This window comes from Sparus aurata, chromosome 7 (assembly GCF_900880675.1).
Source record: "Sparus aurata chromosome 7, fSpaAur1.1, whole genome shotgun sequence".
Lineage (NCBI taxonomy): Eukaryota > Metazoa > Chordata > Actinopteri > Spariformes > Sparidae > Sparus > Sparus aurata.
The window spans coordinates 29,973,182-29,998,862 of NC_044193.1; the positions used below are offsets into that span (position 1 = coordinate 29,973,182).

General features: G+C 41.4%; 1 protein-coding gene across 1 annotated transcript; it reads left to right on the top strand.

Moving 5' to 3' along the window:
• The first annotated feature begins 2,628 nt into the window (after window positions 1-2,628).
• On the top strand, window positions 2,629-25,681 carry pard6b (par-6 partitioning defective 6 homolog beta (C. elegans)). Its single transcript, XM_030423759.1, has 4 exons — window positions 2,629-3,028; window positions 4,475-4,697; window positions 21,518-22,003; window positions 22,046-25,681. The coding sequence occupies exons 1-4, from the start codon at window positions 2,966-2,968 to the stop codon at window positions 22,495-22,497; spliced, it is 1,224 nt and encodes a 407-aa protein (XP_030279619.1). The 5' UTR covers window positions 2,629-2,965; the 3' UTR covers window positions 22,498-25,681.

Consider the following 25,681-nt stretch of genomic DNA (forward strand, 5'->3'; position numbering starts at 1 on the left):
ATTCCCACAGCATTTGTTGTATTAAATTTGGTCCACATGTTTTATGAGTGTTGTAAAAGCAATCAAATGTCATACTTGAGTAAAAGTAAAGCTATCATGTTTAGATATTACTTTGGTAAAGTAAATGTCACCCGTGTGAATAGTTTTTGAATAAAAGTCTTAGAGCATCTGATATTCAATGTACTTCAGTATCAAATGCCATTTTCTGCCAAAAAATATACTTCAGTAACAAAAGTACCAGTAATAGTACAATTACACATATATTTACATGTGTGTGTGTGCTGTATACGGACTATCAGCCTGGCCAATAATTGGATCTGATATTCAGCATTTTTTTGATCATTGAAGTTAAGTATTTCTTTGTTTTTGTTTTATCCTTTGACCAATAAAGTCAATTATTTCAGAAATGTGCTATTTGTGCCCTGATGCAGCATGCAATCTTCAAAGTAACAAGTAACCAAAGTTATCAAAAACTTTTGGGAGTAAAGTATACAACGATGTACTGCTATAAAATAGCAGAAATTGGGAATACTCAAAGTTGTACTTAAGTACAGTACTTGAGAAAGTAGTTACCACCGATCAATGATAAAAGGGAAAGCAATGGCTATCTGGGGGAGGGTGAGTGCTAAACAACATGCCCTGCTTCAGTGCGTAAAGAAGTTGACAGTGATAGAAACCGAGAGTACATGGTTAGGGCATGGTGGTGATGGATTTGAAGTCACGATTGTAAGAACAAAAGAATATTGATTGGTGAAGTTAATGAGACCAGGTGACTCCTGAAGAGGAAGAAACAGCACAATCTTCTGCTTACGCATGAAAAGTTGAATTCATGAGGAATAAAATGCACCCTTACTCATTTCATGACCCAACTGTTGCTGCTGGTTTACAGTCCTGTCACTTTACTGCTTTAGTTCAATCTCAGTGTTCTCATATCTGTCTGCAGGAGGCTGCTGCCACCTACACTACTTATTATTGTCATCAACAAGCAGCAAGACAGATAAACTGAGTGATTAACATAGTGGAGCATTTAGCTGCCCCCCAAAAAGCTATATGAACCATCAATTATGTTTCAGTGAATGTACATTTTGACACCTAAATTAAAACTCAAAATGGAAAAACAAGCATGGAGGAAAAAAGAGATATGAGGACACTGATTAATTCACAGTGTTTAATTGTGCAAATAGGCTAACATTTGAACACCCCTGTGTCTTCATCAGAATCAAATGTTAGTCTTTTTGTACAATTAAAGGCTGTGAATTAATCAGTGTGCTCCAGTTCCTTTTGTTCTCTGGAAGTCTGCTGTCCTCAAGCTGAGAAGCATCTTTAACTCAGCTGTATTGTAGTGGATGGTCCATAGAGAACTGTGTTTGAGTTGGCATTGAAACACACATTTTTCCTAAATAAATTACATATTCAAAATGTTGATACAGACTTAAAAAAAAAAGTAAATGCCCCAGGAGTGGTAGATGTCAGTCAAGCACAGTTTGAGGTCTAATTGGGCATGTGAGTGAAAACACCTGTGCAGGTTGGCTTTAAATTCAATTTTTTTTCAATCTCTAGAATGTTGTCTAATGTAAGAAGAATGACCTTCAGTCATGTTTCTGTACTCTATTATGGCACACAATACTTGCCTGCCAATACTTATGAAAACCTCCCCAGTTTAACCCATTATCTAAACCTACCTTTGAATTAAAATTATTTTATCATATAAAAACCCTGATTGGTATTTTGTTCAAGGAAAATATGAAATTATACATTGAACTGGTTTTCATTGATATTTGACTTTACCACTTTATTACTGCATACTATTTTGGGACATACTGCTCTAATAACTTTACAGTGAATACATAGGCTGATATATAATATGTGTGTGCAAACAGTGGGGCTGATAACCAGCAGCAGTAGGCCTATATGGCTTTTGGCCAGAAGATGTCACTATATCATAAGAAACCAGGTGCTACCATCAATAACATTCACCATCCACATAAGTGTTATATCTACATATATTTGACATCATAATGATTAATATAAAATACACATTATATAATGATATATTGTTGTAGTACAATATATATATCATATCACACATGTTATATTATAATGCCAGATCTATTTTATGCAATCTTTGGCAGTCATTATTAAAGGAATGAGAGTAGCCCACCTATTGTGGACTGTTAGGATTATTAATATCCCTAATAGATACATTACTAATGACGTTTTGTCAATCATAGGCTAAAAGCTATACATTCTAACTGTTTATTGAATCATTTCTAAAGGGGTCATTTAAATGACTGATTGTTAAATTTGTATTGTTTCATAATCATCATAACATTTAACACAGTGAGATATATGTGAACACTGGTACTCCAGTCACAAATGGTGGTAGGCTAATTGTGCAATTTTGAACCAAATCAGGACAATAGGACACTGAGATGGGATTAGATGGATAAATGAAACCAACAAATCATATAAGAAGATTTTTCCTGGTGCTGTTTTGTATCTATCTTTTGGAACAAGGTTGGGAGGCCCAGCCAGGACAGTCTCTCTGGTGCTGGGAGGTGGAGAGGGCTCTTATTTTGAAATCGAGGGTAGTCGAAAAACAGAAGCTGGGCCTTTTATTTTGAAATGTTATATCGCCAGCTCTCTAGGCACAGAGAGGGAGGGAGAGAGGTAGAGTGTCATGGTCAGAGGTAGACCGAGAACGCTCAGTCGTAGTGTAGCTACATTGGCAGTGGCGAGTATGACAGCAGATAAGTTTACAGGGTGAGCTAGGCTGGTTGGCAGCCGCTGTCGCATTCTTGGAGACACAAGGCAAACCGTTGGACGTCGAGAAGTCGTGGAACAGCTCGTGTTACTGGAGGAATAACTGTGGACACGCACGGTTTTTGGATACACACAAGCGACGGCGGCAGCAGCAGGAGCAGCGCCAGTGAGTGTTTGGCGGCGGTCCCGCTGCTAGCGAAACATGAATAAAAACCACCGAGTGCCGAGCAACCGTTCACTGAGTGCCGTGGAGGTGAAGAGCAAGGTAACGCTTCATACGGAGACTGCTTTGTCCGTTTATTCTCCGTATTCAGAGTCTCAACTCTCCCCGTGATGATTATTCTGGCTAATTTAGCCTGCTAAGTGGCTTGATAGCAAGTTATGATGTCACACAAATTACATAGATAGCCTACAGGCTGGAGTTAAGCCAGCCCACAGAGGTATAGTTACTGTGACTAGTTCGATGGTGGCTCGCCGTATGTGCAGCTCTGATTTTAACCGTGTTCTATTTTGATTCATCTGATAAGTTTGATAGCTAGCTAGTAAGTTTGAAGGCGGAGGTTATTGTCAGCTGACGCCGCAGTGAGCCAGTATCACCTGTCACAGCCTTCCCTGCCGCTCCCCTCTGCTCTTTTACCGAAGTTTGAGTCAAGTTTTCATTTCAGCATAACCGCAGGGGGAGTCTACGTAAGTTAGAAGACATTTAGCTATTTCAGATTAGCCCGGAAAGACGCGTTAATAACCGCTTGTCATGTTATTTTCATGTGCGTACAGGTGTCCCATATGGCCTGCCTGTCATGGCTCCTTCCGTCACAGGCTGCCTGCCCCCAGCCTGTGGCATGATTAAAAACACAAACTGAAGAATGAGGCCTCAGGGCGATTTTTCTGCTCAAAACTAGTTTTCATAGCTACGTATATTGACACAAGCCTTTTGAATTGGCGCCACTACGTATTTAGTTAACAATTAAAGCGTCTCTCCAGCCACTTCACACAAAATAATAGCAGATATTTTTATTTTCCAGGACTGAACAGTCCGGAGTCATTTGAAATGCGTTGTACTTAACATGGGGAATCTTGCGATCCCAGTCTATGATTGAACAATTCTGCTCTGAAATGGTGAATAAGATGATGAGTGTCCAGGTTGGCAGTGAATTGTAGATCATCTTTTGTCAGTGCTGGGCAACAGTAACCACAACACTTGGTACTTCTCATCAACACCACCAATGGGACATTGTGATCTGTCTGTCTCAGCGAAACAGTTGCCTAAAGATTAGGCATCTTCAGCCACTGATCCAGTCAGACCACAATAATGACTTTGTTTTTCAAATGCTATCAACATGTTTTTGAGAAAGCATGTATGCTGAAAACATGTAGTCTTTCTCACCAATCTCAGGCAGCTTTATTACACTGTGTTTTTTCAGTCTTGAACATAATATGTCCATAAACACAAAAACACATCACAAAGTCTTCATTAATAATTCATCACATGTGGTGTGTTAGCATGTTCACTGGATAACAGACTCTTGCAATACAGCCGACAGTGGTTTTGAAATTAGTTAGGCTACCACTCAAAGCCATAAATCCTTTCAAGACCCTTTGAAGTAATGTTACTTGATATTTCCTGCATGCATTGCAAGCAGTTACTTCCTTGTGCCCCTAGTGTGTTTTTACAGTTGTGCTTGTGTGGGTGTGCCTGTCTCCTCCATCCCAGTTTGGTGCGGAGTTTCGTCGGTTCTCGCTGGATCGGTCGAAGCCAGGTCGCTTTGATGAGTTCTACGGCCTCTTGCAGCATGTTCATCGCATCCCCAATGTAGAGCTGCTGGTGGGGTATGCCGACGTGCACGGCGACCTGCTGCCCATCAACAATGATGACAACTACCATAAAGCCATCACCACTGCCAGCCCTCTACTCAGGTTGTTCCTGCAGAGGAAAGGTAAGCACAGAGGAAGTGTTTGCAGAGAGTGCCTTTTTCCACCTGTTTGTGATGACAGATCTGTTTTCATATGGAAATACAAACAAAGATCTTGTGTAAGTTTTGAATAGTACATCATAGAAATATGGGAATCCTGTTGAACAGGAACGTATGTCATCAAGCTATGTGTTTATTGTCTAGATAATCAAAAAGATAACATTTTAGAAGACCACAGTATCGCCTTATATTTTCAGTTTTGGGGTCTGCATGTTGCCCAGGTGTTTTGTCTTCATTGAGCTGTCATTTCAAACAAACTACTCAGCACGCCTGGCCTCGAGCTGTATCCTTTGGTGTCCTTTTCTGACCCACATAGCTAAAGGTCGGCAACCTTGCTGAGAAGCAGTGTTTGTTTCCAAAAACAGTCTCCCTTCAAGGGCTGGACAAAACAAGAGAAAGGCAACATAAAGCGCAATGAAGAGAAGATTTATATTTTGCTGTGTTTTTTCGCACATCTCTGTTATCAGCATTTATCAAACTGCCCCTGGTAGTGACCTGTTAGTACAGCAGGCACAGGGCAGTGTGTCTTGTGTGATACAGTTCACCATGGACTGTTGTTTCTTACTTCCTCTCTGGCTCCAATACAATCATTACCAATGGATATCATAACTGTGCCCTGCTAATGCAGTATATGGTGTCCCAGACCATGCCTATATCTTTTCAGTTGTTGAGAGAAGTCAGTTGTTGCATCCAGAAGTTTTGGTAGCTCTTATTTTTGCTCATGATTGTAATGTGTTACTGGATTAGCATAAACCAGTCAGACTGAATTTACACTGTAAATATATGTGATCCTGATTGAGTAGATATTTTTAAGTGTATCCCTAGCTAATGACTTGCTGAGTGTGACCTGTTGAATGCAGGGGAGACACCAGGGTCTGCTCGCTGGGGCAGGTCGATCTGCGCGCTCTGTTGTGTTTAAGCTGTCTCGCTGTGCCATATGACCCTATACAAGCTAAGCCACTTTGTCAGGAGGAGATTAGTGGGGTCACTGTGTAGCGCTGCATGGGACCGTGTTTCAATTACACGCTTCAGACACTAGCCCCACGCTGGGCTCACTGCTGCTCAAACACACTCACAGAAAAACACATGAGAACGCAGGCAAGCAGCCACATCAGTCATGCACTCACACACGCACTGCCTTTTAGAATAGATTGAACAAAAACGAAGACGCACACAGTAATATCGCCACAACCCCCTGCAGACCCCATTGCCCTCAGACCCTGGTTTCCCTCATGATTTGTCTGTCCCTCTTTACCTTTCTGCTAAGCACCAGTTGGTTCCAGCTTAAAAGGCTCTGCAGTGTGCATATGCAGCAAATTGGCAGCTTATAGATCATTTATTATACATCTGCAGACCCTAGTTATTATCTCTCGCGAAGCTCCATAGTGAGTTAAAAGCTTATCTGTGTTGGGGCCAAGTAATGTGTCAGCACACTGAACGCTAAGCACGATTTGTTTATGTGGAAACTAAACTAAACTAAAATTTGCTCTTGGCAACTCTATGTCAAATTGACCGAAGATTTTATTTTGTAGAAATAGTTTTAATGATGATGTGTCCTTCATGACCTTATTCTATGGTGGTATCTGCATAAATTACCATTCACCAATTGGTGGCGACCTGTTTTTGAAACCCTAATTTAGTCAGGTGAGTCAATGCAAAAGCAGCATAGGAGGAATCATGGTAAAGGGTCATAGTGGGTGGGTCACACTAAGTCACCTGTGCAACCACAGTTGAGCGCTGAGTAATAGACCGATTATATCAGTTTCGCATCAGTCCAGAGTTTCAGTCTTTTAATCGGAAGCTGGCTTGCAAATGTCATCAGATCACTATTATGTCTTTTGAGACAGCAACTGAGCCATTATGTAAATGTATTAGATGGTCAGTGGTCAGATGTGATGTGAGTGGTCATTATTGCATAAGAGCAGGGCTCCAGTCAAGGCGGCAGTGTGGACCAAAGTTTATTACAACTTGGCATTCATTGAATAGTGCTGTGAAATCCTATTACACACAAATGAAACAGATATCTGGGAATGTGTTTGGACTAAATCAAAGTAACACTCAATCTCCATCACAGCGATTGTAAACAGGTTTCTAACTGACACATTCAGTTGACATGACGTGTGTGTGTGTGTGTGTGTGTGTGTGTGTGTGTGTGTGTGTGTGTGTGTGTGTGTGTGTGTGTGTGTGTGTAAAAAATAAATGGTGTCTGGGGTCTGCACAGCTACATGCAAGTCATTTGAGGCTATTTTTAGTTCTGGATTTTATATGTCTGAAAGACTAAACCCAGGCTACATATATCCTATGCTAGGTGCTCAGTGGGCTTTGTTCATTCATTGCCGTGTCGATGGTCCGATGGATGTTAGTCAGTGAGTGTCCGTTTTTGCATTGTTGGGGTCTGGTTCTTCAAGAATGCCCACATTGTTGTCGTTTCTACATCGACGCTACATCACTGACCAACCATTAGTGTCGTATTGTTCACTGCTGAAAAATGGACCAAGTGTTTATTTGCCTGTGTCTTGACTTCTGGACTCTGTGTACGCCAGGCATTTTTAAAATTGCTTCAAAATATCAATGCAACTCAGTAGTAGCAATGGGTATCCCCTACATCTCACCCCCATCTGTGAACCATGTGGTGATGACTTCTGAGCTGACAGTGAGGTGTCCAGTGTTTACTGGTTGTCATGGCAGCAGTGAAAAGGCCCACTCATAGGTGGATTAACAGTGCTGGAGTCTTTTTAAGGCTGATGGGGGCTGCAAAGCATGCTGGGAGCAGTACCTTAACTATTTTAAGGTTTGTCTGATCTGTCTTTCTACATTTTCTTTTGTTGTTTGAATGTGTGTTATTCTTTTGTAGTTGAAGCTAGACACCACATTGATGAACAATCCATGCAGCACATCATAATTAATTGATAGAGAACAGTTATTAAGAGCTATTTCCTGGTCCACACTGTTCCTGCTAAGCTCTGTGTAAACGGAGAGTGCTGTGGACATAAGTCTGTAGAAGACAAAACACTTGAATAATGTTGATGCTAGCTTCTGTCATGTTGTCATACCACAGACTGCTGTTTTAGATGCTGACAAAGAGCAGCTTTTACCAGACATGGTTGTTTCACATCTGGCCCCCAGTGAGTGTGTCAGTTTTCGCTTGTCATAGCGCCTTTTCTGCTACTTAGCTTGGATTGGAGAAAATCAGTAGTATAAGAATGTCAAAAAAAATATCTAGTTATTCATTAAAGTCAGTTTGCTCACATTATAGCCCAAATGATGCTGGATTTTGGAGGCTCTAATTCCAGTTTCTTAAATGTGAATATATTTTGCTTTCATCATTATCATTATTATGTCATTCATGTGCAAATCACTGTCATTTTGTACATAAATAAATTAATAATTCTATTGGATGGCAAATACTTTTAAGTCTTTAGCCTGTGGGATATGATTCAAAAGAAGTGTTGAATGTTGTATTACAGGTTTAGTTTCTGATGCAAGCATTGGGGAAACTGTGGGTTGTGTCCAGTTTTTTGTTTGAATGTGTAAAAGAGATGTCCCTGAGTTTGAATGACATCATGTTTGCCTTTATCAGCCATCCAGGTTGCATGTACAAGCTCCGCATGCAGAGTTTCTAGGTTGTCATCCATGTAGACGTAGCAGCTTTTCAAACAATCTTTTTCAGGGCATGGGTTTGTTTAATGACATTTCTCATATCTTGCACATTTTCATTCCTAAATGGCTTGTTACTCATCAGCAGTAAGGTAGAGGGGAAAGGTATGGAGAGCAACAGGAATGCTTGTATTTGTGTATCTCAGCAGGACTGCCTTAGTTATTAGTAACCAGTGCATGAGTCATCTAGTCCAAGAAAAGGAAACGTACAGTGTGAAAGTACAACACAGACAAAGTCTACCCAACCTACAAAGCAAGCATTAGAGTGGGATAATGGCAGCAGCTCTTAGTGTGATAAGCGTTGTGCTGAGTGTGTAAAGTAATGAAAGGGAGAGATGCTGTAGGTTCAGATTGACAGAGAGGGGGTGAGAATATGACAGTTGCAGAGAGCCGGATGAAACCAGGACGACGTGGTGGAGAAAAAGACTAGGATGGATGAGACGAAGCATAAAAAGTCAGAATGAGCAAGAACAAAACAAAGAAGGAGAGATTTTACTGTGAGCTTGCAATGGATTGGATTAAAGCAAGAGAAACAAAGTGCTGGCAGGTGTAATGGATGTAATATTCCCTAAGGAGCATACAGGAGAGAAGTTTTGGAGCACGATTTGTGAAAATAACATTTCCACCCCTGCTTTGGATCTCAAGTTTTCCACAGAGCATGAATTATTCCCTGGGATGCTGTGTGTAATGAGTGAGGGAATGCTGGATTCATAGCACTGGAAGAGGAATGTGTGGAGGAGGAACATATTTTAGGCTTAATAAGAAGATGGAAAGATGAAAGGGAGAGAGAGTAAACACTATTAAAGAGGGAGTAATGTATAAGGCATTGTTTAGGCAAGGCGAGTAATTAGAGATGTGGGAAGGGAGAGGGAGCAGTGCAAGTGTGATAGGAATGTAATGAGAGGGAGGGGGGGGGGAGGGAGAGGGAGAGAGAGGGGAGGGAGAGAGGGAGAGAGGGAGAGGGAGGGAGAGGGAGGGAGGGAGGGAGAGGGAGGAGAGAGAGAGAGAGAGAGAGAGAGAGAGGGAGAGAGGGAGAGGGAGAGGAGAGGGGGAGGGAGAGAGGGGGAGAGGAGGAGAGGAGAGGAGAGGGAGAGAGGAGGGAGAGAGAGGGAGGGAGAGGGAGGGAGGAGAGAGAGAGGAGGGAGAGAGGAGAGAGAGAGAGAGAGAGAGGAGAGAGAGAGAGAGGGAGAGAGGGAGAGAGAGAGAGAGAGAGAGAGAGAGAGAGAGAGAGAGAGAATAGGGGAATAGTATTAGTGCAGGAGGAATGCAGAGTGAGGCCCAAGCTGGGGAGGGTGGGAGAGAGAGAAAGAAAGAAATAAAGAGAGGGATAGATGAAGGAGGGAGGGAGGGAGGGAGAGGGCATTTTGGGTGGAATGTGGCCAGCCTCTGATCACGTCTGCTGGCTAGATTAGACAGGACAGCAGGGCAGTGCTGACCCTCAGCTCTAGAGCGACGCTCCATCAACAAAGGGTATATAGATGGACAGAAAAGAGCAAAGAAAGCCAGGGACAAAACATTTAAGAAAGCAGATAGCCAGGGAACATTTAAAACAAGGGAGAGCACACAGCCTGGCAGCCTTCAACCATGCTGTCTAGTGTCTACCCTTTGAAACCTGGCTGGATGACACTTTCTGCAGACTGCAAGAACATGAAGGGAGGGTGGGTTAGATGGAGGAAGAGTACAGAGGGGGTCTCTCTGTATAGAGACTGGAAGAATTTCTCAGCTCAGAGTTGGTTTGAGAAGATGAATGGTTCAAGGGAGGAAAGGAAACAGGGGGAGCTCTGAAAAGAAATATAGACTGGATGGTAAATATGAAGGGAGAAACTTTCGACCAATGTGAAAAAGAAAAGGAGAGGTGAAGGGGAGGGTGAGTGGGCAAACTGGCAAAGTGAAAGAGAGAAAGAAAGTGGACTGTTGACCAATGCAAACCATGAGGGGGAAACTTATAAACAAGAAACATGGCAGGAGGGAAAGATGGTGAGTGAGCTGTACTTTGCACAAATGCAGCTACGGTTAGAACCAGGAAGGAGTGTAAACATAGTAATTATGTCAGGTAAATGTTTGATGTGCTTTGATACGGATTTTTGAGCTTTGTCAGCTTGGGACCTCAAAACATGTCATAAATGCCAGCTGATATAGTGCTGTTGTCAGAGAAATCTCTGTGGCCTCATGGATGTAAACTAATAGGTGATAAAATAAGTAAATATATCCAAAGATATGTGGAATCTTTTTATTTTGACTTTAGGGCAGAGAGATGTAATTCTTTCCTATTTTTTATTAAAAAGCATTCCTTTTCGTCCCCAGGGATTGGTGTTGCAGTGATATTGATGTGAAGCATGATAGCTGATACTCTTATCTGTGAATTTCTTCCAGCATGCCATTCCAGCATATTTACCCTGGCTAGCTACACACCATAGCAAGCAGGCTCTGACATGCAGCTCTACTGTTGCCTAACTACTGTCACTGTTTGTACTTTATTTGCTCCTTATCCTTTATTTATTTAACAATCTTTACACTTTAAAGAAGCTATATTAAACTGTTAAAAGTAAAGGATAGGTTCACATTGTACTTTTAAGTCTATCTTAGAATAATGTGTATTGCACATTGAAAACTAAATTGGTTGCTGTAATGTGAAATTCCCTCACTACAAAGTAAGGATAGACTTATTATTGGACTGGCTGACTATCGTTGCGGATATTCATCGTTTTTCTGATAATCCTTTTGGTTTTTGGGGTTTTGTTTGATTATGATTAATAAAAATGTAATGCTTTGGCTCTGATGCAGATTCTTTTTTCTGTTTGTGGTCACCACTCTGGTCTGACTTAATGCCCACAACACCATGTGATTGGTAATTACCTTACCATCACCACTGAATAATCTGAATCTGCAAAGTAGATAGTAACTAAAGTTATCAAATAGATATAGGGGAGTGAAAGTATAGCAGAAATGGAAATACTCCAGTAAAATACCTAAAATATATATATAAATAGACTAGTTTTTTATTTTTCCTGCAAATGTATAACTTACTCAAGTTCTGTACTTGTGTAAAATTTGGAGCCACTTTGCTTTAGTATTTCCATGTTCTGCTACTTAATTCTTGTATTCCACTTTATTCATTTGATAACTGATAACTATAATTTATTTGCTCTGTCAGAGCCAAAGTGCTTTATTTTAATTTTATTGGCAATAAGACACAAAAAACATCAATACCAGTAATTGTGAAAATACTGAATATCAGCCCTGATAATCGGCCAGACTAATAATTGGTATACCACTAGAATAAACAATACTGGTCCATTGGAACTGTGTTTGAAAGAGATCTCTTGTGGCCTGTATGAACAGGAGAAGCAATTGCGAGGACCAGTAATTTGTTTAATACACATACAGTATAGGCAAATAAGTATTGTTTTAATTGCTTGAGCTATTGTGCTGCCTGCTTTAAGTTCATGCTGGCGATGAGAAATTTGCCATAGTGATTAGATCTAACTGCTGATTGGCTGTGTTGTCTTCCAGAGCCAAATGCTGAATGCAGGACAGAGACACCAGTGAAGAGTCCCCCTGCTCACCCCCCCCCAGTAAAGTCCCTATTCAGACGAATCAGCAATAGGATTTTGAGGCTAGACTTGGGTTCCTCCAGTCCATAAGGCTGCTCCTCCCTCCATTCTTCTCCACCATCTTTGCAAACGTCTAGTCAGTCCTCTCCCCTCTCCTCCTGGAGGCTATATATACAGTAGTAGAGCCCAGACTCATTCTTGTTACCCACTACTGAAGCCTACATCCCCAAGTGACCTGCCTCTGTCTCCTACCCCACCCTGTCTTAAGCTCAAATCCAGCCTCAGCCTCAGGCACATCCCTGCTCCTAACAACAGTGAGCACCAGGCCAAATCCAAGCAACAACTGTAGTCCCTCCACCACCAGTCCAGTCTGCATGCCCTCACCAGATCCACACTTGTAGTTTCCAAGCCATTGAGTCCTGTGGTTGGTTTTCCTGCATTAGCAAAAGCAGCTAGGAAGCAGTTCAGCAAGAGTGCTACAGGGAAAGACGAGCGTATTGGAGGCAAAGAGAGGAGAATCTGCCAGACCAAGAGGGACAGACAGAAGTGGAGACTCAAAAGTGGATCCTGCTGAGAGATAGATCAGAGTGACTGAGGGACAGATTGAGTAAAGGGCGTAGGGGAGAAAAATGGGAGGGTGAGGAGGAGTGGAGGTATTGCAGGAAGGAGAGATGCATTTATGTCAGCACAAAACAAATTGATGGTATTTCCTGGTATTGCAGCAATGGCACAGTGGCAAATAAAATGTGTTAATTCTGCATCAAGCCTCAAGCTGTGATAATTGTACACTGCATACTGCTACATCACAGCTGATCCATCACAGTGTAGATTTTAGTTCCAGTACTTTTGATAAATAGCTCTTGCCAAGACAGAGTAATAAAGCCTGACTGATGAGTTTAATGGAGAAACGAGTTAGGTTGTATGAGGAGACTTAGAAGCAGACTAATGCTCATGACTGGAGTCTTTTGAATATGGATTTAATAAGTCATTTGTCAGATTGTCAGCTCCATTACACATCAAGGCTTTGTCTTGGCTCTAGCTTGACTCACACCTCTGCAGGTCTCGAAAACATCTTCCTTTCCTGAACGCCCAACTCATATCAGCACACTGTGCTGTCTGCTTCTCTGTTTTCTTGCTGTCCTTATTGCGTCTTTCCCTCTCAGCACTCTCCCTTTGACCTCCCTCCTTCCATTTCTTTCTCCCTGTCTTATCAGCAGCATTAAGGCACTTTTATCTTGGCTGTGCCAGGGAGGTATGCTCACCACACCAGGAATAGTAACCCTCTGGGAATTTACTCCTTTGAAAATGTTTTATCACCTCCTCCTCTCTCTTCCTTTTTCTCTCTCTCTTTCTGCTGTGTCTATTTACCGTATTTCTGTCTCTCCAGCCTGTTTCACGTCTTTTTCTTTGACACCCACCCCTGGTTTTTCTCATCGACACAAGTTCACATTGACACATGCGTTTCTCCCCCTCCTCCCCCTCTTGTATCGCTCTGTGTCAGGAACACCGTGGCACCGGCAGTGTGGTGAACATCCAGGCTTGTCATCAACAAAACTGACTGTTTCCAGAACATCGCAACTTTCAGCTGCTCGTCTTACTCTTGGTGTTTTTCTCACTTAGATCCTTGAGACATGTGAAAGGAACGTTTCACACACAAATTTAAATTCAGTCAATAACTACTCACTCATGAAGTTTCGTAGTTCGCAAACATTTCTAGAGCTTCACGGCAAACCAGAGTTGTGGCATTCTCCCTAACAACTGAAGTAGAAAGGGACTTGTTTTAAGACATGAAAGAACAACAAAAGAACAAAAACAAAAGAAAAGAAAACATAAAATGGCTCCATACAGCTTGCACAGAATAAATAAAGCACCAAAAAAAACATATTTACACCCTCAAAACGCCTCAGACAGGGTGGACACTAACCCTTTTAGCTAACGGCTGTTGTGATTATTTTCTCTTAAAAGGAGTGTGAATAATGTCTTTTCAAATCAATTTTGGATATTGGGACTTCAAGAGACACTGGGCGAGCTGTATGGAGCCATTTTCTTTTTTTAGGGGGTTGTTTTGTACAATTCCCCATCTACGTCAGTTGCTTAGGAAAATGCCACAACTCTGGTTTGCTGTGAAGCTCCAGAAATGTTGTGTGGACTATGAACAGTGACTTTCCCTCGGAATGAGGGTGGGTAGATGATGACTGAATTTTTTATTTTCGGGGGAACTGTTCCCTTTTAATGTTGGATACTGAAGACTGGTGTCAGTTATCATTCATGATGAAGCAATACAGAAGGGCCCTTTGCTTTTAGCTAGAGCACTACTTATGCCTGTCTCTGTACAGTACAATATACCTGTGTGCTGTGACCTTGTTAATAATGCTCCATTCCTCACTGCAGTGACTGTAGTTAGTGGTGAGTTACTATGCCAAGGTTGTTCTACTTTTACATTAATTGTATTACTTTGACAGCTGCTATATGCATATCTAAAATGATCCTGTGAATGTAGAGTCAGTAGTAGTATTGACAGTGGCGGTGCCTGTGACTGTCATGTAACTCCTTCCTGGTTGTGTGTTGCCACCTGAACACAGTATCAGGTTTCCCTGACGCAGAGCCAAGTATGACAAGTACCAGGAAGTAATGGATTGTTGCTGTCATTTTTGTAGTCAGGGATCATAATGTTATGTGGAAAGCCAGGGCCTTGTCACCTTGCATCATCATCAGTGTAATGGTGTGTAAATGGGGAAGTAGCTAATACTGATAAAAGCATGAGTGATACTAGCGAAGCAAGTGTATTAAAGACAGTAATTTCTGGATTAAAAAAACCTAAAGAAAACCCTAAGAATGGCTCCATACAGTTCTTCCTACCTAATTCAAGTCCCCCAAAGTCACAAGATCCCAAATTAATTTGAAACGACGATTTTCCCTTTTTTTTTTAAAGTGCGATTTTAGCCCATAAGAAAATAATGATATGAATAAGTTCCTCGGTGGAGATTACGTTGTGTCAGACAGCAAACTTGGTGTCAACAGCTGTGGAGTGTTCTTAACGCCCGCGCATCCCACTTATTCTGAGCCATTTACATTGGCTCGTTTAAAGCCTGAGTCCAGAGTCGGAGCGTGATGCATCCAGAGTATGTGAAGAATAAAGCATTGAGGTTGATGACATGTTCAACCATTGCACGCCAGTTTGCACAAGTGGTTTCCTCTCCTTAGGCAGAGTCGTCTTACTCCCTTCAGTGTCAGAATAGATATGCATTAGTTGGTCACTCCTTGTGTCCTTGTGTGCGTGTACGTGTGCCTGTGTTAGTTACATACTACAGTGAGGGATGACTAAGCATCACTGCGTGTGTTCTCGCTTGTGATGTGTGTTTGGTTGTCATTTTCTCCTCCATTGCTTCGCTTCCTTTGCTCCTCAGTGACTCCATTCAAAGTGTGGGAAATCAAAGCAGCCACTGCATAGTTGGAATCCTTAACCTGCACAGAGCCATGGCCAGTGCAGGGCTCAGGGTTTGCAAATGATGTCTTTACTATGATACTGATACACTGCAGGTGTTTCTTCTGTGGTAGTCTTTGTGTGAGGAGATGAGAGGGTAACCGGCAGAGCTACTTCCAGGCACAAAAGTTGGTGACAGAGGTAATCTGCAGTTGGTAAAAGGTTGATTTTAATTCAAGTTTTGTAAATTACAGAAGACAGAGAAAGACTGAATGCCAAAATCAAAGCAGCAGAGGCTCAGATATCTGATTCTATACTATAAGTAAAGCACATGAACTTGCCTTTCCCCTAATGCAACAAACAGTATCTTTTCATTCAACCCTTTTTGGTAAACACCAGCACCTTTCAAATTTCTAGTCTAGTCTCCAAGCCCAGTGCGACTGATTATGTCACAGTGACGTGCTCAGAGTTATTTTGTCAGACCTGACAGAGCTCCTCTAGAGCCACAGAAGACATTACACCGTTGTTTTCACAGGCTGTGTAGTACTATCCATGGCAAGGAAATTGACCGTTGGCTAAACCCCAATTATCCCAAACAGTCATTGTTCAAATGACCACTCATGAGCAGGACTAAGGAGGCTTTGATTTCTCCACATTAGGTGTGTGCATGGGGCTGTTGGCCTGTATATACAGCAGTAGCATAGTGCTGTCGTATTCTTTGTCCTTTCCAAAACCACGAAGGTGTGGATTAAACAGTGTGTTTGTCTGCCTTGATTAGCTAAAAACATTAGTATATCCGGCTAACTAGCTTACTACTCACTGTACAGTAGGAACCTAGCGTTTCAGCGTTTACAGTAGCATTTCATACTACATTACAGGCGCTAAAGAAAAATCCCTTCAGAATAGCACATCTGAAATATTTCAACCCTGTGTTGATTCCAAGATACTGCTGTATCAGAGTGTAAGATGATGTTAGCAGTCCTATACTGTTATTAGATTTGGGGAAGTTTACACTCCAAGGAAAACAAAAACAGTGCCTCTTCATGTCTCTTCTTGCATCATCAGTTGGTAAGGAATGGGGCCTGGCCTTTGCCAGGCACATGTTTGTCTACCTTACGTCTTTCATCACAATGTGCTTGTAGCCATCAAGTGCATGTACAAGACTTGCTTTACAGTGTGTCTGTTTTAAAACAAGTCCACTGGGAACATTAAATAGTCAGCTGGGGATTTGTTCCAAACCAACTCATGGAGCTGATGTTAGCATAGTAGCTAGCTAGCCTCTACTGGTAAAATGTCTTGTTGTAATTAGAGAAATTAGATGCCTGTTATGTTTACTTCTGTCTTGATTGCAGACAAATGTAAACAAATGCAGTAAGTTAACACTTAGAACCTCCTTGAAGTAAACAAATAGCATAAAAAAATTACTAAACAATTGAATCTGCCACTGTTTTATGTAAACTGCATATGACGTGCAAGAAAGGACAGCAAGTGTAACAGATGACAGGTATAGCAACAGTAACTAAGGGGGTGGAGCTAAGCAGATAAAATCAGTGGAATATCCCTTTACTCGGCGTGTGAGCAATAAAATCGCTTGGAGGGAACTTCAGAAAGATTTGAACGAGTAGAGAAACTGTGCTGAAATGAGCTCTTCATGCCTGCATTCATTTGTTACAAAAAAAAGTTTAAACCACAGCGCTGTGTTAGATATCCTCCCAAACTTTTACACCATAGAACTTTCTTATCTCTTGCCCTCATACTTGACCTCAGATCTTTTTCAGTTAAACATTAGCCAGGCCAGCTGCATACCTGTACACTCTCTGTGGCTGAAGCATACCGTTATGTATTTACAGACCATAAAGGGAAACAATGAAGTTATAACATTGTTCCAAAGTCTTATTGTGGATTGTTGCCCTTTCGCTGTTATTGACCACAGCACCCTGACTGTGCTTGTGAGTTGTGATTATTGCATTATTGCATTAATTGATAGACCACTGATGGTGCTCTGATATTCTCATAATGCCAAACACTTGGTATAAATGCATCAATAGCACAATGATAGATATAACTTCCCCCAGCTTGCAAAATGTAATGGATAGTAGGACTGTAGTAGATTTTTGTATGATTTACATATTTGTAAATGCATTTCAGCAAACATATAGAATACCTATTTACGCTATATGATGATTTATTGTGTTGTATATAATGCATGATATTTGGAAGACTTGTATGGAAATGTACCAGTTCACAATGAATAGCATGAGTATCACGTGTCACATTGCAAAGCGTTTCATTTTCATTTTGTAATACGAAGGTGTTCCAAGTCTACTGTATTCTCTGAGTTTCCTACATCTGTAATATCCATATTATTTTTGGTGCGAAGAAACTGAAGACCGCCCTGAATAATTAGGTTGACATCCTGATGTAAAGTTAGACTCTTCCAAATATGGAATTACTATACATAGATCTGTTTATGCTTCCTTGATGCCATTCATTTACATCAGCCACCCTCATATGCTGTAGAATAAACCATTTATGTACATGTCATGCAAAAAAAGTAAAGTATAATTAGCACAATAAAATCCTTAAAAATTACATATATTTCTTCAGCCTCATTAAAAGTTCTAGATTATGTGAATATGCCGAATGTTTAACTGCTGGACAGAAGATGTATCCAACTTCACTGTAAGCCCATTCTCAATATGTGCAATGTAGACCACTTTCCAAATTATGTATGGTCATGTGTGTAAGCCTGCCTCTTAAAATTAGATTTCCAATGAGCACAGAGAAAATTTACACCTTGAAAAGGTTCATGTGAAAACAGTCTTCTATTGTCACACTCAAACAAACATCATGCTACACAGTGAAGCTCTCACATTCAACTGAGGAAACAAGAGAAACGCTTTTTAGAATGAGGGGGACTTTAAACATTTTGTTCCATCATCGAAACAAAAGAAGATCATTTGTACTTCAACAAACGAGGAACATTGTGTGTTTACATTGTGCTGTGCCTCAAGGCCTTCATAGCCAATTAGACTGAGAGCTTTACTTCTGTGCTCTAATGAGCTTTAATGTAGCTATGGTTGTTCAGGGTGTTTGGTTTCTCAGTGCTTCTGTTCATTAGAGCCCAGGCATCACCATGAAGCAGATAGACCTTACAGACACATGTGTACTGTATGTGTGTTTGAATCTACGCCTGTCTGCTTGCATATGTTAACTTAATGTGTGCGCATTAACACATGCTGTTGTCAGGAAGTTGCATGCAAATAACATTTGCAACCAGAACTCTGTCTGTGTGTGTGTCTGTGAGTGGCCCTGAGGGACCGTCCCATTCCCCTCAACTATAACTCTATTGTCAGGTCTGGCCTTTCATATGCTGGAGATAGAGGGATGGTTTGTATGAAAAGAAGTCTAGAAAGAGTGAAATGAGATGTGGAGATTCACCACCTCCTCTGCATGACTGCGCTTCAAATACAACCCTTGTGTCAGCGGTGGAGGGAGAGATGTGTGTGTGTGTGTGTGTGTGTGTGTGGGTGTGTGGGGGGGAAGTGCTTTTAACATCCACCTGTACGCCCTTTTTGCATAACGCTTCTCTTTATGGCACTGTTGACATGCAAGGCAACTGAGGCGACAGCATGTAGGAACAGTTTGAACAGGAAAAAAGCTTGGATGAGGAAACTAGTGTGTCACAGACTCTTATGAAGTTATATCATAGCTATAGTTTTTGACATGTGGAGTTGGCCCATAAGGTCAGGGACTGGCAAAGATATAGCAAGTGTGTATGTACTGGACTCGTGCCTCATGGGAACTGAAATGGGAGACTGCCGCTCTTTCTCGAGACAGTTGATCCTTTGTTTTGGTTTTAGTGATGGAGAGGGGAGTGGTGGGGTGCCTACCTGAACCTGAGAGCCCGAATCTTTATCAGCTAGCTAAATGGATATTTTCCCAGATTTGTCACACACACACACACACACACACACACACATGCACACACACACACGCACACACACACACACACACACACACACACACACACACACACACACACACACACACACACACACAGAGGGAAATACAACCAGCGAGGAGAGAAGTATCCCGTGTAATATTGCCAGAGCTTTATTTATAGAGCACTTTCATCTAAAAACAGTTCACAACAAAGTGCTGTAAAAAGGTGAAAAAGTTGAACGAGAAAGATGTTAAAAATAACACCAGAAATAGACAAAAACTTGATATTATCACTCAAAAAAAGATGATGTAAGTCACTAAGATGTTAATCTTTAGCTTCTTGGATGGTGCTGGTTAACTATTAGAGAGCCAAGGTCCAGTTTTCCCCTCCCTTACCTGGCTAGCCCTTTGGTCTAGTGTTAGTGTTAGCATTGTCGGGTTAAAGTCTACAGTAGCGTGACACTGTACACACTTCCTCCTCAAAATGTACAAAACAAAGGGTGGAGTTTCATGGCATTCCGTGACTCATGTAGTTAAAATGTGGCCTTAATATTCTCGGTTAAGATGTGACCTTTGTTGCATGTCAACCTTCCTTAGTCTCTCATCTGAAACAGTGATGCCAAAAACACTTTATGGGAGTAGTTTGACATTTGGGGGAAATGTCCATTAAACATACAGCAATTAACGTTTAACTGGTTATGAAACAGTCTTAGTTCAGTTGTAATCCCTTGATATGACCCAAATTAGCAAACATGGCCATCAACGAGACTATTGGCTGTTTCTGTTTAAGTAAAGTAGTTATTCTTGCCTTGCCAGTCTCTGTGTCGAATTCTGATTCACGGTACAGAAACAATGTTTCATAGCAGAGTGCTGAGGATGACTTTAGGAGTCTCACAGCCTGAGGAAAGAAGCTGCTGTAATGTGGTGGCACGGCACAAAACAAGTTATTTTCTTTCACCATTGTCCTCTTTTGTCCACAGGAGGCTGCTAGAATCAACACAAAAAAAATTCTTTGTAGTAGTCAATTAGCTCAGATTTGCATTATGTGCCCAAGTGTAAATAAGACAAAGTTCCTAGAGGTGAAAACAAGACTGCAGGATGTCACTGCGCCTAGACACAAAGGTGTAAAACCACTTTTCACTTTTTACACTTACACTACACAAAAATAGATATAATGTGTAAATTAATTAGTGAGCTTTACTTTGTTTGAAGGTAGATTGTTTTACATTTAGGCAGCTAACTGTACAAGATGTATTAGACCAATAAATTATTGGCCCACCATTGGTTAATGTATATTATTGCCTATTTCGTTATCTCTGAAATTCTAACCGATAAATTGTTTTCATTGACTTTGCAAGTGTAGCCCTTACAAACAACCACACACTGTAGCAATTGCAATTTGCAGTAGGTAATTCCATAAGGGTTCAGAGATTAGGGAAGAAGAATTGTAACACATCAAATATTTTTATAGCTATGAAATATAAAATAATCCTATTTACTAACTACATCATAGCCTTTCTTACCCTCAGATGTGAATAGATTACAGGTTAGGAACTTTTGAAATACAAAAATGTGAAATTATAGGTTAACTTATCGCTATTGGCCATGAGAAGCAATTATCGGTTTCAGCTGAAATAAATCCATATCCAGCATCCCTACTTCCCCCCCTTTGTAAAGTAGTAATGATTGCATTGGGCCTTAATGTATTTCCTGACTTTGTATGCCAGGATTGACATGGACAATCGGTGACACCACCTTATAGACTCATTAAATCTGTAATACAGCATCTCTGCTCACCATATGTACCTGCTGCCACACACAAAGGCGGGTGGCAGTGTGTCAAAGAGTGTTGATGAAAGCTGCTCTGTGAGTTGGACTGAGCTCCTGGTTGGCTGGTGTGTAATTTTGCATCAGTACAGCCTGAGAGGAGCTGTGTGTGTTCAGCACCGACGCCCTGCAGGGATGCCTCGGGCTAAGAGCTGCTCCACTGCAAAGCATTATTCATTCTGCTGAAACTACATGATGCAACTGAAAGTCAGCCTGAATAATGACTTGATGTAAAAGATTTTAAAGGAAAATTAAGCAGCTTTTGTTGACGTGTGTGCTCTTTGTTTCTCTCTTCCCTTTCTCTCTGCCAACCTTTCCCCCTCCCATCGCTCTTCCTCTTCTGTACTTCTCTACTTCCCCTATCTTCTATTTTGCAGAAGAAGCCGATTACACGACATTTGGTACTGACTCGCTGACCAGGAAGAAAAACACAGTGCTTTCGGCAGTTCTCCTGCGGCCTGACACCAACAGGAAAAAAACACCTGTGATCATCAGCCTCCCGAGGGACTTCCGCCCCGTCTCTTCTATCATAGACGTGGATATCCTCCCTGAGACGCACCGACGTGTTCGCCTGTACAAGCACGGCCAGGAAAAGCCTCTGGGCTTTTACATCCGTGATGGCTCCAGTGTACGGGTCACTCCGCAGGGCCTGGAGAAAGTCCCGGGGATATTCATCTCTCGCATGGTGCCCGGTGGGCTGGCGGAGAGCACTGGCCTGCTGGCTGTCAACGATGAGGTGCTGGAGGTGAATGGTATCGAGGTGGCAGGAAAGTCTCTGGACCAGGTGACAGACATGATGATCGCTAACAGCCACAACCTCATCATCACCGTCAAGCCTGCCAACCAGCGGAACAATGTTGTACGCAGTGGAGGAGGAGGAGGCGGCGGAGGAGGTGGAGGAGGAGGTGGAGGAGGTGGTGGTGGTGGTGGGGCCTCTGGCAGCTCAGGACGCTCATCAGACAGCGGAGCCAGCTACTATGGCTACTCATCGCAGGGTGGGGTTGCCGCCGCAGTGTCCATGCCATCGCACATCATCCAGAACTTCCCCGTGGGAGAGCTGGAGAGCGACGAGGAAGATGAGGACCTGGTGATTGAGGCAGGAGGCGAGGCCGAACCCATCAGGCGTGCCCCCTCCAACTATAGCATGCCCACACTGCCTCGCTATGAACCGCATCTCAACCTCCGCTCTGCCACCACCTCCACATCCGCACTTTCCATCAACGCCAATGGGACCCTGCCAGCCAGCGGCAGCAGCGGATCACTAGGCAACGCCAATGCTGCTTCAACCACGCCGTCGCCAGACAGAGCAACGGAGAGGAGGAGCCTGGAGGAGGATGGCACTGTTATAACTCTGTAGACTGTGCATTCACACTCTAAACACTGGAAACCAGAGACACTCAAATACTGCTAAACACACCTGTGGGAGTCATGGGTCAAAAATCAAACATCCTGTTGCATCATTCAGTGACTGTACCTGAGAAGCACAATGAAATGTGTACATATTAAATCTCAACATGACAGAGGCATAAATGTTTGTACATCCTAACATCTACACATCAGACAGTGCACCCCATACTTGCTCCTTTATAATGCCAATGACCATGCATGTGTGCCATAGTGGTGACACCCTCCCTGGCATTGCTAGTACAAACATGTCAGAGAAAGAAGTGTAGAATATTTGTTGACCCCCTATGCTCCAGTATATTTCTAAATCACTAGAAGCACTTGTTTTTACCCCAGAAACTGTTGTTACAGTGAGTTTCCACTAGAGGGCACAGATTAGATGCCCCATCCTCATCATATCTTCTCATCAGTCTCTTGAATAGACAAAGATCCTGTGAACCAGTTCATTCCATTACAAAAAAGCAGTGAAGCAGGATTTTCGTTTGAACATTTGTTGACAATCTGTGGTTGTTTTCTGCCTTGTCATTTGACACCCCCACCCTCTGCACCAAACGATGACCTCCTCCCTTCCCCCAGGTGACCACAGCACGCAATTGGTACATAGTTGCGGTACTTTCCACAACAATCGACCAAGTGCTGAGATCTGCAATAATACTGAAGTTTTTATGTAGGAGAAACCACCTAAAAAATGATTCTGGGTCCTTTGTGTTGGCTCAGAAGCTTTTAACCACTGTCGTTAGCTGTTTTTCCTCTTTTCACCTGCTGTGTTAATGACTGACTGATAATGAAAAGTTGATTTTCTTTATCGGGAGCAACTTGACTATAAGGCTTGTTTAATATGTTTTTTTCTGTTTCTTTTTTTGTATCTCACAAGTGACTGTATGACCACTTTCCAATAAGACTTATTGGAAAGTGGTGAGTCACTCCAGAAACACTCTCCTACCTGGGAATGAGACATCTCGGAATGAATTTCCTTCTCGCCTTTCCTTCATGTTGCACTCTCTCCTTTCATGACAAGGGCTATTTCCCCTGCTGCGTGGGTACAAATGTCAAAATGTGAATGTCATTTAATTATTTGTGTTTGTTTGTTTTCTCCCTCTCCATTCTTTCTGTACCACCACCTAAATGACCGATCAATAGCTGGACTGTAACATTATCAGCAACCACACATGAGTTGAAATGAGTGATACATGCAGTGAAATGAGAGAAACTGCCTTTATCTCAAAATAAGCCGTGGTTGGATTGAGTCATATTTAAACAAACACACATGCAGGTACACCTGGCACAATACTTTCTGTATTTGATAAAGGCGAGGTCCTGACTCTGCTCTGTATCTGGTATTTCCATTGAAGCGATTGCTTTCCTTTTAACAGTTCTTAACAAGGCTGTAATGAATTTGCTCTCAAACAGAGGCTTGATTGACAGATTAGGGCCAAGTTAAAAAAATCTTCAAAATCTTTCTTCACAGCTGTCATCAGAAACATTTTTTAAATACATTTTCAAGTCCAGAGCCCTCTGGGGCAAATATCTAGGAAACATTATGTATTTAAGGCTGGATAAATACACTTGACCTTAATTAATTAGAGGGATTTTTGGTAGTGGAGTTATAAATTGTACTGTGGGATTTTCAGACTTCAAGGAAATATTTACCCAAAAATGAAAATTCAGTCTGTCAGTGTCTCATTTGTAGGCCAAATCTGCCAAAAGTGGGATGAAGTTTTCGTTGTCCACAACATTTATGGACCGTCACAGTAATACATATAGTATATCCCCATATCTATTGAAGTCGATGGGGACTTGTTTTAAAATGTAAAAAAAAAACAACTGATTTGAGGAGATGTTATTCACACCCTTTTTTATAGCTGGAATCTTCAGTATAGCTGCTAAGCTAAAAGTCTCATTCACTCTGTCTGGAGTGGGTGGCTGAGGGGTTAGGGAGGAGCTGAATTTCGGTTGTTTTGTACTTTTAAAAACAAGTCCCCCTCTACTTTGCTATGAAATGTCCCTCAACTTTCAATTGACTGGTGACTAGATAATTACTGAATTTGCATTATTTAGGTGAACTGTTCCTTGAACACCTATATATCTGCTGGTGAAATCACTCAGAAATAAGTTGTCCAGATCACATTTAACTCTTTATTATTTTTCTTATTTGGTCTTTGATAAGTGATCAGTTGACTTTTGCATGGATTTTTTTTTTAATCAAAAACATGACTGACACGCACTCACCCAATGTTTATTGTAATGAACCACAGTGCATTATTCAGATCACCATCACTCTAATGTCCATCATTTGCTCATTGTGAAGAGCCTGTCAGACAGTGAATAACTGTGACTGGAAACCAGCACACAGGTTGTATATTGGCGTCTATTGTTATATGTCAAGCTGTTTGTTTAAGGTACTGTCTTTTTGGCCTTTTATGGTACACTGCTGGTGGGATTCTGTCTTCTCTCATTCCCGACATCAAACAGTAATGAATGGTACTCTGAATGGAAGACTGAAAAATCAATGTTAATTTATTTTCTTTGTTTCTACCTTTACCACAGGACACTGGGATTGTAACCACAGCAACGTTGTTATTTTATTCTCTAATCATGCGAATGCATATTTTCTTTCTTTGTACACATTTTATGACTTTATTTTTTATAACTGATATGTTTTTGTTTATTCCTGATTGTTGTTTTGTCTATAAATCTCATGTTAGATGTTATTGCCCACTAGGAGATGATTTTAGATGATGATTAAACTGCAACAGGAGAATGCATGTGCAGGACATGACACTATTATTATTATTATTATTATTTTTCCATACTGTGAATTATCAATATTTTGCAGGAGAGAAACAGTTGTATTAGCACAACCCCAAAACAGGCTACATGTTTTGCTTTGTGTCTGTTTTTTTTTTTTTTTAAGTGATCAAGCAATGATTTTTGCTTGCCAGATAAATTCTAAGGTATAGATTTGTAATGAAGATTGTCAGTATTTTCATATTGATGCTATATATGATGTACATTTTTATCACATTTAATGAAAAATGTTTTAAGATTCAACTGGAGATGTATGAATACATTAATGTACCCCTGTAATTGCTGATTGGAGGAGCTGGATAAAATAAACTAATATGTAGCAACTTTCA